We start from the raw sequence: 13,672 nt of genomic DNA, 5'->3' as shown, positions 1-13,672 counted from the left end.
ACAATATCTGTGAAATACTATAGTTACTGTATTATAGAATATTTGCTGGAATTTATGGTTATAATAAATCGATCATTTTATTTGTGGAAAAAACCCACCACTTTTTTAATGTCCCACTGGGGACTTTTATTTAGCAATCGTTTCTGTGAGGCCAGTGCGCATGCGCAGTTTGTCTCCTTCACTTTGTCCTGGAGCAATCAGAAACACAGCACACATTAAAGCGTCAGCTTTGGTTTCTCGTCATCATTTTATTTCTGTCTCAACAGCAACAATATCCTCGGTACGAATTTATCATTCTATTTTTAACAACTTTAAATATCGACTCAGTTGTCTGTAGTGTGTTTATAGCACAGCACTCACCATAGTCTTAATTTAATCATATTTTTTTATTAAATGTGTGGGTTGGTGCTGTTGAATATAATAAAATGTGTCGATGCCCTGTCTTTCTGTCCAACATGTTTAGGCTTCCTGCATATGATTAAGTCTTAAAGGCTTTTCCTCCATTCATGATTAGATTATCAGCTCGAGACCACGCCCCCTCATGCATAAACACACGTCTTCGTTGCTTCAAGTGTCAGATAACGCACGTATCTGAAGACATTCGCTGTTGGATAATAGCATGCATTTCTACTGAAGTGTTTTGAACATCAGTTTAGCAGTTTCCCTTTACAGTATTAATGTTACTTAATATGTACACTACATAGGCAGCATTTCTAGGTGTCTTAGACATATTTAATGCTCTTACATGCTGCCTACAGATCAGTTTATTTGTACAGTTAAAAACCCGGACATGGATAATCATGTAAAAATAGATGCACTGTATGAAGGAGGCAGGCTGGCATTATTATTATTTTTTTTTTGCATGCAACTAAGTTATAATTTGCTGGTTGTCCACTTATTTTACAGGCCCTCATAAATTATTTTTAATATGTTTATAAGTGAAATGTGTTGGCATTGGCAGTGCAATCATGTACAGATTATGAAAGCTTATTTAACAAGGTTTTAAAAATGAGCAACTACTATGAACTGCATGCACACAGTGGGTTTGATAACTGATTATGCCATTTTGTGGGTTTGTTTTATCTGCGGTTTGATCCCCGCTTTCTTTTGACATTTTTGTAGCTTTCTTAAGACAAATGCTGATATTTTCCCTTTAGTTTATGAATCAGATATAATGGCAGTTCCTCCTGCATACTCAGACCTGGGAAAAGCAGCCAAGGACATTTTCAGCAAGGGTTACGGTGAGAAAACTCTTGTTTTGGAGAAGATGTTAGGATGAATTGCGTTCTGCTGTAATTCCTGTCTTTGTTTTGTTTGTAGGTTTTGGGATTGTAAAATTGGACCTCAAGACTAAATCTCAAAATGGAGTGGTGAGTTAGTTATAGTTTCATTATTTTATCCAAGATGTAGATGAGTTTGTTTCTTCATCAGATTTGGAGAAATGTAGCACTGCATCAGTGTCTCAGCAATGGATGCTCTGCAGTGAATGGGTGCCGTCAGAATGAGAGTCCAAACAGCTGATAAAAACATCACAATGTCTGGTGAAACCAAAAGATGCTTGTTTGTTAGAAACAAATCTATCATTAAGACGTTTTTAACTTCTGGGCAGAATACGAGTCTATAATCCATAATGAAGCTTCCGCAGTCCATCTCCTGTTGTCTCTCGCGTTAAAATCAAGCCACATCTTTGTTTAGAGCTGTTTTGGTTTGTAAACGATGCTTCATCTGTGCAGATTTCCCTCCTAATTCAGAGCTGACAGCTTTACCATTAGAGAAAGCAATTTTATAGAGGACTCGTATTTTAGCCAGAAGCTATAGTTTGAAGTTAAAACATCTTAATAATGGATTTGTTTCTTACAAACAAGCAGCTTCACAAGACATTAACTGCTGGACTGGAGTTGTATGGATTATTGTGATGTTTTGGACTTTCATTCTGACGGCACCCATTCACTGCAGATCATCCATTGCTGAGACACTGATGCAATGCTACATTTCTCCAAATCTGATGAAGAAACAAACTCAAAACTTAAAGTGCACATTCCATTACCTTAATGCTTGTTATGAATTCAAAAATTAATGCAATTTGTATGTCTTTGATGCACCATTTTGGGAAATACATTTAGATGGTAAGATTAATGTAGGGGTGTTTGTGTGATGTGGCAGGTTTCACTGTAAAGGCCCACACATCTCTGTGGTCCCCTTCACACATCATTTACCATACAGACAGAACTGTTTGAGTCTTTATCTTGATGTCAGTTTTTTTGTGGTTAATTATTTTCATGTCATGTGAATTTAATTTTGAATCATTTCTCTCTGACTACACAACCGACATCGCTCTGGAGTTAAACAAGAGTCCCGTCCTGTCCCCTCTGTGTTTCTGGGTCACAATCAAAATAAACCTCATTCTGTCACATCACTCGCCATCTGCCATCCAGTACTGTCATGAGACATGTTCAATGTCTGTTTTATTGTTTATTTAATTTAATATGTTGTTTTTAATAATGCACAAGTGTAGACTTTCTGTCAGTTGTTTTTAAATGTGAAATGACAGGGTTTTCGGGAAACAGTGTTGTTATTTGTAGCTAAAACTAAAATGAAAAAAAAAAAACAATTAAAATTAACACTGAAATTTGTTATTAAAAATGGAGAAAAATCTATAATTTAGTAAATTGGTAATTACAGGGTTTTCCGTAGCAGTGTGGTTGTTTCTAACTATAACTCAAATTAATATTATAAAATATATATTATTCGTTAATACTGTAGAAAAATTGGTTATTCGGTAACTGAAATAAAAGAGAAATACTGAAAAACTTAAACTTAAATCAAAATTAAAAATGTTGCCTTGGCAAATAACTGAAATAAGTTTAAGATGAAAATATATAAATAATTAATTAAATATATAAATAATATATAAAAACAAAAACTAAAAAAATGTTAAAAGCAAAAATACATTTACTAAATTTAAAATTAAAACTGAATATATAAAACTAAAAACTAATTGAAAATATAAATAAATATTAGAATACTGTATAAATAATATTAAAATAATATAAATTAAAATAAAAGTTTAAAATGGTCAAATATCCAAAAAAAACATGGATTGCCTTGGTTTATATATCACTACAGATAATTTCGTAATTACAAATTAATCATAAATAATTGTCAGTAAAAAAAAGTCCAATATATTATTATATTAATCTATACTATTTTCTCTATTAAAAAAAAAAAAACACTCAGACTTAGTGAAATTGCAAACTATTACCTTAAATCACAAAAAGTAGGTAACAGTCTGGTGTTTTTGATTTGAAGTTGATTAAAAAAGCGGTTGGTTGCTAATGCATGCCAAGTTTATATTTAGAAATATATATTAATCCTGTTCATAAACTCTAATCCAACTGCAGGAGTTCAACACGTCTGGATCCACCAACACGGACACGGGAAAAGCCGGCGGGAGTCTGGAGACCAAGTATAAGATGAAAGATCTGGGATTGAGTTTGAACCAGAAGTGGAACACAGACAACATGCTCAGTACAGAAGTGTCTGTAGAAGACCAGGTCTGGAAAAACTCTCTCCTTAGGATCGCTATGGTTTGCTGCCATGTTCATAATTTGCTGTATCGTCTCCTCAGCTCGTCCAGGGGTTGAAAGTGGCTCTGGATACGTCTTTTGTACCTAACACAAGGTGAGTTGTTAGTATCTGACGCATTAAGGCTGGTTTGACGATCTGGTGTGGTGTCTTTGACGGTGTTTTTCTTTCTTTAGCAAGAAAAGTGGTAAACTGAAGACTGGCTACAAGCGTGACTTTGTCAATGTGAGCTGTGATGTTGATTTCGAGGGTCCGGTTGTGCACTCTGCAGCGGTTCTGGGATACGAAGGCTGGCTAGTGGGCTATGAGATAGCGTTTGACATGGCCAAATCCAAACTGGTGCAAAATAACTTTGCTTTGGGATACAAGGCAGGAGACTTCCAGCTTCACACCAACGTGTAAGAGTCAATGAAAAACCTCATTATATATTATATAAAATTTAATTAAATTGCAACTTTTTATTTCACAATTCTGACTTTTTTCCTTTTTAGAAGAATTGTGATTTAGAAATTCACAAATGTGTTAGAATTTTGAGATAAAAAGTCGCAATTTATTTCATTTTTTTTATTAAAATTGCACGAAAAATACATACGTTTATATAATGCAATTTTGTGTTTATATCTCACAAGACTTATTTCTCAAAACACAGGCTCGTGTTACCTTTTTTATGTTTTTAAATATGAAATATTCTGATTTAGCTAGCTACGACCCTGCTGATATTAGAGCTGGGATTAAAATATTGATTTATCAATCTTAATAAATTCTAATTTCATTGAAACCGATATCAATTCTTAAATCGCAAGAATCGATCTTTTAGTGGATGCTGTTTTCCCCTCCAGTAATAACTTTTATGCTTTGTCACTTTTGACATGAAACTCAGTTACAGCACAAGATAAAGATGATAAGAAACAGCTTACAGAAATTAATCACGTCTCACTCAATCAGTGTTTCAACCGCGGAAAGACGTCAATGTGTCACATGATGTAACATTAGCTCGGGCAAGTCACTCAGTGACCGTAAACTTGTTAGTTATCCAGAAAGAAAAAACCCTAGAGAGTGTTTTATTAAATATATTTAAGCACTGTATTACTTATTTATTCAATATTTTTTACTTAAAGTTACACCCTCTTTGGAGTGTTACAAGCTCTTGGTGCATAAAGCAGAGCTGTAAAGTTCCAAAGACTAAAGTCTGAAAAAGATATGTTTTATAAAAGTTAAGATTCAAACACGCCTTCCTAAAAAGGCTCATTTAAACACGCCCCCACATGTCTACATCACGATGTGGGAAGATTTGCATAATGCCGCCAAATGTTGAATCTGGTGCTTCTGACTCACAGCCTGTAAGTACGTTTACATATTTAAAGAATTTTCCACTGATGATTGAAACGCCAGCTTTGAGCAGTGTAGAGAAGCGCTTTGGTTTGTGTTTCTCCGATCACAAATGCAGACATGGTTTTACTTTTACGCAGCGTGATATGCAATGCAACGAGTAAAAAGACAGTATAAGTCATTATAATCAGTAATTATGTCCGCACTGGATGCAGAAACTGCCTCGTTTGTAATGGGTTTCATTGGTTTTGTTTTGGAGACAGCATCACGGTATGGTAAGGGGCGTAACATTTCAGTCACATGCTTGAGGAATTCGGCCAATCACAACACACTAGACAGCTGGCCAATCACAGCACACCTCGCTTTTCAGAACGATGAGCTTTGTAAAGATCAATGTTTTTCAGAAAGGCGGGGCATAGAGGAGAACAATAATGTACATTATAACCTTAACCCGCATAAACACATTGAATCACACCAAATACATAAAATAATGTTATTTTTAGCAACGTCATATGACCCCTTTAACCTTTTCTTCAATATTTAATGTATGTTTTAATAAATCTGTCATCAGTAATGACGGAGCTGAGTTTGGAGGATCTGTCTATCAGAAGATCAGTGATCAGCTGGAGACGGCCGTCACTTTAGCCTGGACGACTGGCAGCAACAGCACGCGATTCGGAGTTGCTGCAAAGTACAAGCTGGATAAAGACGCCTCGGTGTCTGTAAGTTAACCATCTTCACACAACCTGGATTCAGTTCAACCAAAAAAAACATGCAAACACATTCAAATTCTTGGCTAATGCATTGCAAGCTTGTGGTTCTGTTGTACATGACAGCAGTGCTGATAATGCAAATGCAGACGTGTGTTGCGTTATGATTCAAGTTCTGACACATTTCACGCCACCACATGAAATCAAGGTTTGTGTAACTAGAAGCGTCTGCATCCATGTTTTTTTCTTGGATTGTTTCAGGTCTAAATCTGCCCATTGAAAAGCTTACAGGAAGTTATATTAAATATTCAAAGCTTGGAATGACCAAACCTGAGCATGTTTTATTTTTCTCATCATTTCCTCATGGCAGGCCAAAGTGAACAATGCCAGTCTGATTGGAGTTGGTTACACTCAGACTCTTCGACCTGGTAAATATCTTACAATTATTGTTTATGATATGAACAGCACAACCATAGTGAACAATTATACTATAATACATTTATTTTGTGCTAAGTATACTACAGATATATTTACATATTTATTTGGTTAATTAAAACACCCTGCAATTGTACTTTTGGTGTACTAAACTGGTATGCTTAAAGCTAAAGTCTGCTAAATTGGAACAACTAATTTGTATTTAATGCTCTTTAATTGTGCAGAAGTAGTGCTCAAGTCCAATTAAAGATATACTGATTGTGCTAAAGTGGTACAATAGAAAAATCTGGCAATTAAAGATTATTAATAGTGATATTAAAAATGTGCATTGTGCAATAAAGAAATACTTCAGTAAGTGATGTGTAAGTAAATATGCTAATGGTTTGTATTATACTTAGTATGAAATAAATATATTTTTCTAAATTAAATTGGCATTTTTTACTAGGGAAAACTACTACATTTCTACAGCATGCAGAATTTAAACTGCACAATTCATGAGTTTTCTGTATGCACCGAATACCCAGATGATATTCGCCAAAATGTTCAATATACAACCAGAGAACTGTACTCCACTTTATCCCACGGTGCAATGCATTTCATTTGCAGTGTGAAGATTGAACCAAGAGTGATTTTAACATCTTCCTTTTTGATTCTTGTTTTCTTTTTCAAGTTGAGACATTATTAAAGGAACAGAAACTTGTCTCACCCTAAGGCCATCTAAAATGTAGACGAGTTTGTTTCTTCATGGGACCAGATTTGGAGAAATGTAGCATTGCATCACTTGCTCATCAATGGATGCTCTGCAGTGAATGGGTGCCGAGAGTTTAGAGTCCTCTAAACAAATTTGTGGGTGGGTTTTGATGTGAAAGGAAAACTAGAGCAAACGTTATTTTGGATTATGGCAAATAATTTAGCTTTTTGGACTCTTATTCTGACGGCACCCATTCACTGCAGAGCATCCATTGGTGAGCAAGTGATGCAATGCTACATTTCTCCAAATCTGATGAAGAAACAAACTCATCTACATCTTGGATGGCCTGAGGTTGAGTAAATGTTCTCAGCAAATTTTTAATTTTTGGGTGAACTACTTCTTTAAACAAAAATGTATTTTTAAAAAATTTTTATTTCACTAATTTAAACATGCAAGCAACGGTGAGATTATGTGACAGCATTCTCTGCATACAAGTCGCCAAAAAAAAATTCAAAATGTATTAATAAATAGTACATGGTATATATTTCACAATATGTAATACACTAGTATTCTATTTCAGTCATCTTGTGACCAATGATTTATTTTTTAAGGATGTTTATTAACATCTTTGTGTATCTTTTAATGTTTTTTTTCCCCCATTGTAAAGGGGTGAAACTCACTCTCTCAGCCTTGATCGATGGAAAAAACTTCAACACCGGCGGACACAAAGTAGGACTGGGGTTTGAACTGGAAGCATAGCTGCCGTAGTGCAAAAGACACAGAAGAAGAGGGACCCAATCCCCATGTTGTCCTTCCTACATCACACACTAGCACTCGATGACTAAAAACACTTAGCGGCATGTTGACAGTTTTTGCAAGTTTGTGGGAGCTGAGTTATTCGATCTCAACCGGCCGTAAAACCTGGCCATCTAAGGGAAATATTTACGTAGAGCACCTGCAGCAAACCAGATTACACAAGTAGCAGTGGATTTGAGTGTGTTTCTCTGGTGATGTCAGGGCATGCTAAGCACTTGCGTTGGATTTATAGCGTCGGTCATAAATTTGCATGGTTGAGGTTATTTCTCAGGATGCTGCATTAGAGCTATGTTGCACTTCTAGGGCTTTAGGCCCCACAGGAAACTGAACAGACAGCATATATATTTTTAGAGCTTGCAACACTATCTATTACACACTCATTGATGGCTAGAGAGCAACTCTGCATTGTGGGAAGAAATGCCGCTAGCTAACCATTTCAAATGTGTTTCGGTGTACAAAAGAGCTTTTTGTGCATTACATTTTTTATGAAAACCAACTGTTTTTTCCATATTACTATTATATATATTGTTATTATATATAATAACAAATTTTACAATCTTGTGTAAGTTGGTCTTTGTACCTCAATTCTCCAGTAGAAATTGAGAAATTCTAATAAACAAAGAAAAATTGAATTATTTTGAGTTGTGCTTGTTTTATGGACTTGCTTCATAGTACATGAATAAGGAAAAGATTGGGGTTAGAAAGATGATTGTTATTTTCAAATAAATTAATACTTTTATTCAACAAGGATGCATTAAATTGATTAAAAGTGACAGTAGATAAACTTATAAAGTGACAAAGATTTAATATTTAAATGAATGGTATTTTTAAATGTTCTATTCATCAAATAATCCTGAACAAAATTTATCATGGTTTCTAAATTAAAAATGTTTCTTGAGCAACAAATTGCCATATTACAATGATTTCTGAAGGATTTTCTTAAGGAAATAAATTACATTTTAACATATATATTCACATAGAAAACAATTAGTTTTTTACTGTAATTTTAATCAAATGAATGCAGCCTTGATGAGCAGAAGAGAATTTGAATTTTACCAACCCCAAACTTTACGGTACTGTAACAGTACAACACTTTTTTCACTGAATGCACAATGAAATTTGACAAAATGGTTTTCCTCACATTGAACATCTGCACGGCAGATTTTGTTTCAAAGAAGGTTCACTTTTGCCACAACCTGCCTGCATCCGGTTTGAGAAAATTCCCGTTCACCAACTATATAGTATGATAGTTCTTCAGCAAGCTTTTCAACGTGGGAGCGATCAGGGTAGAATCCTTCCCTGGACATCTCGTCAATAAAACAATCTAATACGTGGCTCTTCTCCAAAAGCATAAATGGCAGGATGTCTGCCTCCAAAAATAGCATGTGGTATCTTTCAAGATAGCCTCGCAGCCAAGGGTTCAGTTCCTGACTCAAGCTCAGACGGCCTGAGACGGCAACGCTGGAGTTTTGCAGAACGAATTTGGTGATGTCTTCATGTCCCAGGTTGCTGATGAGAATGTAGATGGCGTTTAAGTACTCGTTGTTGTTTTTGGGATGAATCAGGTCTTGCAGTGTGTCCAGCAACTGCCTGGGCATGTGCTCCACCTCATCGAAGATAAAGACCGGTATCTTTTCCTGTTCCTCAGCCTGAGTCACCATTTCTGTGACGTGAGAGTCCAGAGATTTGGTGCATTGTGGGATATCGTCGTCTGTTGGGCAATGGTGTAGAATGAAGTACTGCATCACCAAGTCCTCGCCAACAACTGAGCGGAAATGCTGAGCTAGTAATCGGCCAACGTGGCTCTTCCCAACTCCAGTAGGTCCGTGAAGCGACAACACTAAAGGCTTATTGTGGACATAAGTTGACAAATAATCATGCAAATGACCCAGAAGACTGTCTGCAACTTCTTGTTGGCCAAAGACTTCCCTTTTAAGGGTTTTCTCCAGTCCATCTAGATCATATTTAAGCACATGGTCATCCAAGTTCTCAATGGCATTGTAAATTTGTAGAAATACGATGATGAACAGCAAGTAGAGGCATTTCTTTGCACGGCTTCTCTCTTTTGTGGGTACAGCTCTCAAGCTGCTGCTTGGATACAAAACCCGTGCCTTCCTCTTTTTCTTCCGCTTGCGTGGGGAAGTGGTGTTTGAGTTTATGGTGTCTGGAAGATTGTCAAAGGTGAAAACCTTTGGGCTGGACCGTGGCGACATAAAGCTCTGGGACGACACTGCTGCGATCTCAAGACGGCGTTTCTTCATGGCCTGGTACTTCTGGCGAATGCGCACCATGGCTCGCACACTTGAGGAGAACTGGGAGAAACTTCCAGTGCCATTTTCCTTCGTCTCTTTCAGCTGGTCTCCTCTCAGCCGGTCACTGGGGTCTTGTTCTCCCATCTGTGGAAAGCAATGATGAATTAAAAATCAAACAATATGAGAAAGACTATAAGAGTTTGAGTAACCACCATGCTGCAAACAAATAAATAATGACTGTATTTCAAAATCCAGCCAGCATCTTTTAGCCGACATGTTTCCCAGCAGGGGAATGGTAGCAATAACAAATGTGTGAAACTTGAAACTTGAGTGCTTGAATCTTGTTTTGACAACTTTTTGTTTGACATTTATTGCTCAGAAAATTGCACAAAATAAATGAGAACAAATGGAATGTTTCTGCTGCTTAAGTTTCTTTAAAATTCCTTGGAATCTTTCCAGTGGACAAGAGGTTTTTCTAGTAGAGAAAGTCTACACTCTTAAAAATTAAGGTTCTTGATTGACATTGATGGTTCCATGAAAAACTTTCCATTGAACAAAAAGTTATTTATAGTGGAAAAGGTTCTTTAGATGATCCAAATGTTCTTCAAACTAAGAAATAAATGGAATGTTTACTGAAGGGTTCTTTGGGAAACCCAAAAATGGTTCAGAAGGCCAAGTCCTGCAGAGTTTAGCTACTCAGTCTGGTTCAGGTGTGTTTATTCTCTGCAGAACAGTGGCTCACAAGGACCAGTCCTGTTCTATGGTATCACTGCATAAATGCTTTTAGAACCCTTAAGTGTTCTTGTATGTTTCATTTAGCATGCTCAACTCAAAATTAGTGAATTTTCTATCCTCATTGGCCTTTAAGAAGCCTTTGGTGCAAGATGACATGTGTTGCAAACAGCATGCATCATAAATTCAGCTTTTCTTTTGGTGCATTTAACAGTTTGCATATTCTGAAAGCAAGAATGGAGGCATATGCATTCAGAAAACAAACAGCAAGAGGTCATTATAGACATGCATGATTAGCAGTGCAAATGCAATTAGTTTTTTCAGCAACCTAGGGGGCAGGACCAAACTTGGCACAACAATGTGAGCTCATTTTCTGTCATGAATGAGCCTGAAAAAGCCTTACAACATGACTGATGTTGTAAACAGCATGCATCATTAAATCTGCTTCTCCTTTGTGATGCATGTCACACCTTTATTTTGGTGCATTAGATAGTTTGAATTTGACAGAAAAACTATTATTGCAGAAAGCAAGAATAAAGGCATATGCATTTAGAGAATAAACAGCATGAGGTCATTATAGATATGCATGATTAGAAGCACCAAAGTACAAATGAAATCTGGTTGGAATTGGATCTCTCTGATTTTTGTTTTGTTTAGCATTCTCACCATAAAGTGAGCCCGTTTTCTGTCCTGAATGACCCTGAATGACTTGTTGTAAATTGCATGCATCATACACTCAACTTCTCCTTTGTGATGCATGTTGCACCTTTATTTTTGTACATTTGATAGTTTATATTTTCCATGAAACAGCTAATGCTAAAAGCAAGAAAGGAAGCATACGCATTCAGATAACGAACAGTGTGAGGTTATTATAGACATTATAGACACCAAAGTGAAAATACAATCTGCTGTTTTCAGTGGCTCGGCCGGTTGCATTGGGTCAGGACCAAACTCAGTACATAATAAGTGAAATTTTGATATTTCTGCTTCTTGCATGTTTCGTTTAGCATACCCACCTCAAAGTGAGCGCATTTTCTGTCCTGAATGACCCTGAAAATGCCTTTGGTACATGGTGACTCATGTTGTAAACAGTATGCTTCATAAACTCAGCCTCTGCTTTGTGATGCATGTTGCATCCTTTATTTTAGTGCATTTGCCATGGTTAAAAAATAGCTAATGCTGAAAGCAAGAAAAGAGGCATGTGCATTAAAATAATCAATGAGAGGTCATTATAGAAATGCACAATTCGATAAAAACTTCAGTTTCAAGTTATATTTCTGTATCACTGTTTTTTGTTCCAAATGCAGTCTGACTGATTGCATTGGGGCAAACCAAACTTGGCTCAAATTAAATGAGCATTGTACACCACAAAATGAGTACGTTTTCTGTCCTAAATGTCCCCGACTAACTCTTCAGTAAATGATGACTCATGATGTAAACAGCGTGCATCATAATAAACTCAACCATTGCTTTGATGCACGCTGCAGTGTGGTGCAATTTGCAATTGCCACAAAACGGCATGGAAGCAAGTTGTGGCAACGTCATTCACCGTTTCCAAGCACTGTATTCAACACGCCTGCAGGCTGAAAGAATGCCTTATAAAACTACACATACACATGCAAATAATACTGTATTTAAACAAGTGTCACTTCAACAGAAAACTAAAGAACCCACTTTCAACAAAAGCCATGCACATTTTGTCTGACCATCAAGTATCAAATGACAAAAATAACAATTCTTGCTCCCTGAGAGGCCTCTCTGTTTTCCCCTACAATGAAATTGAATCAGAAACATGAAGCATATTTGCTTCAAACAGCAACATAAAAAGACCCTGAAACTCCTGTGAAAGCTGCTTGAAAGTTCTCAGGTGCATTTAAACACATTTTCTTTGCAAAAGGTACGTTTAACATTCCAGAAAATTCTGCCTTTCCTTCACAAGCCCCCTGCCAAGGCAGACACGGTTTCCTTCCTGGAAATCCTTTTTCACACACCCCTCTTTGGAGAACAAGGGCAATAAAAAGTGTCCCGTTAAATCATGAGTGTGCTTGACTGACTGCAAGTCTGAAGTCTCCCACCAGCTTAGTCTCTACCGTGGTTTTGCTCAGATGAGGGAAGTTAAGTAAGACTAGACAGTTGCCTCAGCTGAAGTGGTTAAACTTTATCAGATGCAACAGAAAAATGTACAGGAAGACAAATGCAAAACTTGTTTTATAAAAAACAGAGTTGGCTTACCTTTGGAAAACACTCTGACGTGTGGTTTTGAAACATCAGATTCCTCTTGAAGCTTGACTGATGAGGAGAGAAGAGGAGAGGAACTGACTTCCTCACAGCCAGATGAACATTAACAGGCAAGCTTTGTGAGCTCCTCCTTCTGATCATCTTCTCTGCAAGCCACACCTCCCTCTATCACATACATTGAAGAAACAGAACTTCTGGGCCACCTTTGTGCACAAAAATAGTCTGTTTGCACTACATTGTGCACCATTTGATTCGGACAGCGAACTGAGAAATTGATTGAAATTGTTGTGGAGAATGGTGATCACGCAAGGCTTTGTTTTTACTCTATAAGGGAACTCTATTAATCAAGAGAACTAGAAGAATGTGTAATCTGTGTTTGCTTGTGTAAAAGTATTTTAAGTCTTTTATATGAATCACTCTGGGGGATTTGGTGAGGATTTGTAATGCTTAAACCGGCCCAGTTGACTAGCTATGTGGGAGTTCACCAGGGTGGGGTTTGAGCCGGCAGTTTAGAGTTACCAAGAAAATGTTCCGTGGTCTGTCTGTCAGTGGCTCAGTATGCAAATATAGCAGCACTTTTACACCTCGCATCATCAAAGATTAGATGGAGTCATGATTTGATGAGAATTTTTACTGACACTCTGATGTGAGCATGTTGTGGGGGGTTTCCACTGGAAGACAAACTAAACATTTTTAGAACGTTTGTAACTTATGTTGCTTATATTTTTTTGTTATATTTGTTTATTTTAATAATAATAAAATGTTTTATAAATGTCTTTAGTTTCAATACTTGAATCATGTAGTGCTGTATGCTGTTTTGTTGCTTTTAAATTCTAAAAATTAAACTGACTTTAAAATGATGTTGACACATTTTCTATTAAATC

The 13,672-nt window shown here is 36.6% G+C and overlaps 2 protein-coding genes across 3 annotated transcripts; one reads left to right on the top strand and one right to left on the bottom strand.

The window, feature by feature from the left end:
- Positions 1-142: 142 nt before the first annotated feature.
- Positions 143-8,198, top strand: zgc:56235 (Voltage-dependent anion-selective channel protein 2-like). 2 transcript variants are annotated; one of them, XM_052607593.1, is made up of 9 exons: positions 143-280; positions 1,158-1,241; positions 1,321-1,370; positions 3,402-3,554; positions 3,629-3,681; positions 3,762-3,983; positions 5,486-5,636; positions 5,995-6,052; positions 7,418-8,198. In XM_052607593.1, the coding sequence occupies exons 2-9, from the start codon at positions 1,175-1,177 to the stop codon at positions 7,507-7,509; spliced, it is 846 nt and encodes a 281-aa protein (XP_052463553.1). In that variant the 5' UTR covers positions 143-280; positions 1,158-1,174; the 3' UTR covers positions 7,510-8,198. The 2 variants fall into 2 exon arrangements, with proteins under 2 accessions (XP_052463553.1, XP_052463552.1); XM_052607592.1 differs by having other exon boundaries at positions 144-280; positions 1,170-1,241.
- On the bottom strand, positions 7,165-12,950 carry tor4aa (torsin family 4, member Aa). The gene is made up of 2 exons (XM_052607591.1): positions 12,783-12,950; positions 7,165-9,962 (listed from the first exon to the last, which is right to left on the bottom strand). Exons 1-2 carry the CDS (start codon positions 12,927-12,929, stop codon positions 8,736-8,738), a joined length of 1,374 nt encoding a protein of 457 aa, XP_052463551.1. The 5' UTR covers positions 12,930-12,950; the 3' UTR covers positions 7,165-8,735.
- Positions 12,951-13,672: the final 722 nt, after the last annotated feature.

The sequence above is a fragment of the Carassius gibelio genome, chromosome A10 (assembly GCF_023724105.1).
Source record: "Carassius gibelio isolate Cgi1373 ecotype wild population from Czech Republic chromosome A10, carGib1.2-hapl.c, whole genome shotgun sequence".
NCBI lineage: Eukaryota > Metazoa > Chordata > Actinopteri > Cypriniformes > Cyprinidae > Carassius > Carassius gibelio.
The sequence above is the reverse complement of the archived record's forward strand: the minus strand, read 5'-3'. Positions and strand labels throughout refer to the sequence as shown.

Excerpts from the sequence above, each read along its gene's own strand:
- zgc:56235 (XM_052607593.1), top strand. The coding sequence starts at position 1,175 with ATGGCAGTTCCTCCTGCATACTCAGACCTGGGAAAAGCAGCCAAGGAC. Across the intron at positions 1,371-3,401 it reads CTAAATCTCAAAATGGAGTG|GAGTTCAACACGTCTGGATC; the intron begins GTGAGTTAGTTA and ends ATCCAACTGCAG. Across the intron at positions 3,555-3,628 it reads AAGTGTCTGTAGAAGACCAG|CTCGTCCAGGGGTTGAAAGT; the intron begins GTCTGGAAAAAC and ends TCGTCTCCTCAG.
- tor4aa (XM_052607591.1), bottom strand. The coding sequence starts at position 12,929 with ATGATCAGAAGGAGGAGCTCACAAAGCTTGCCTGTTAATGTTCATCTG. Across the intron at positions 9,963-12,782 it reads CGTCAGAGTGTTTTCCAAAG|ATGGGAGAACAAGACCCCAG; the intron begins GTAAGCCAACTC and ends TGCTTTCCACAG.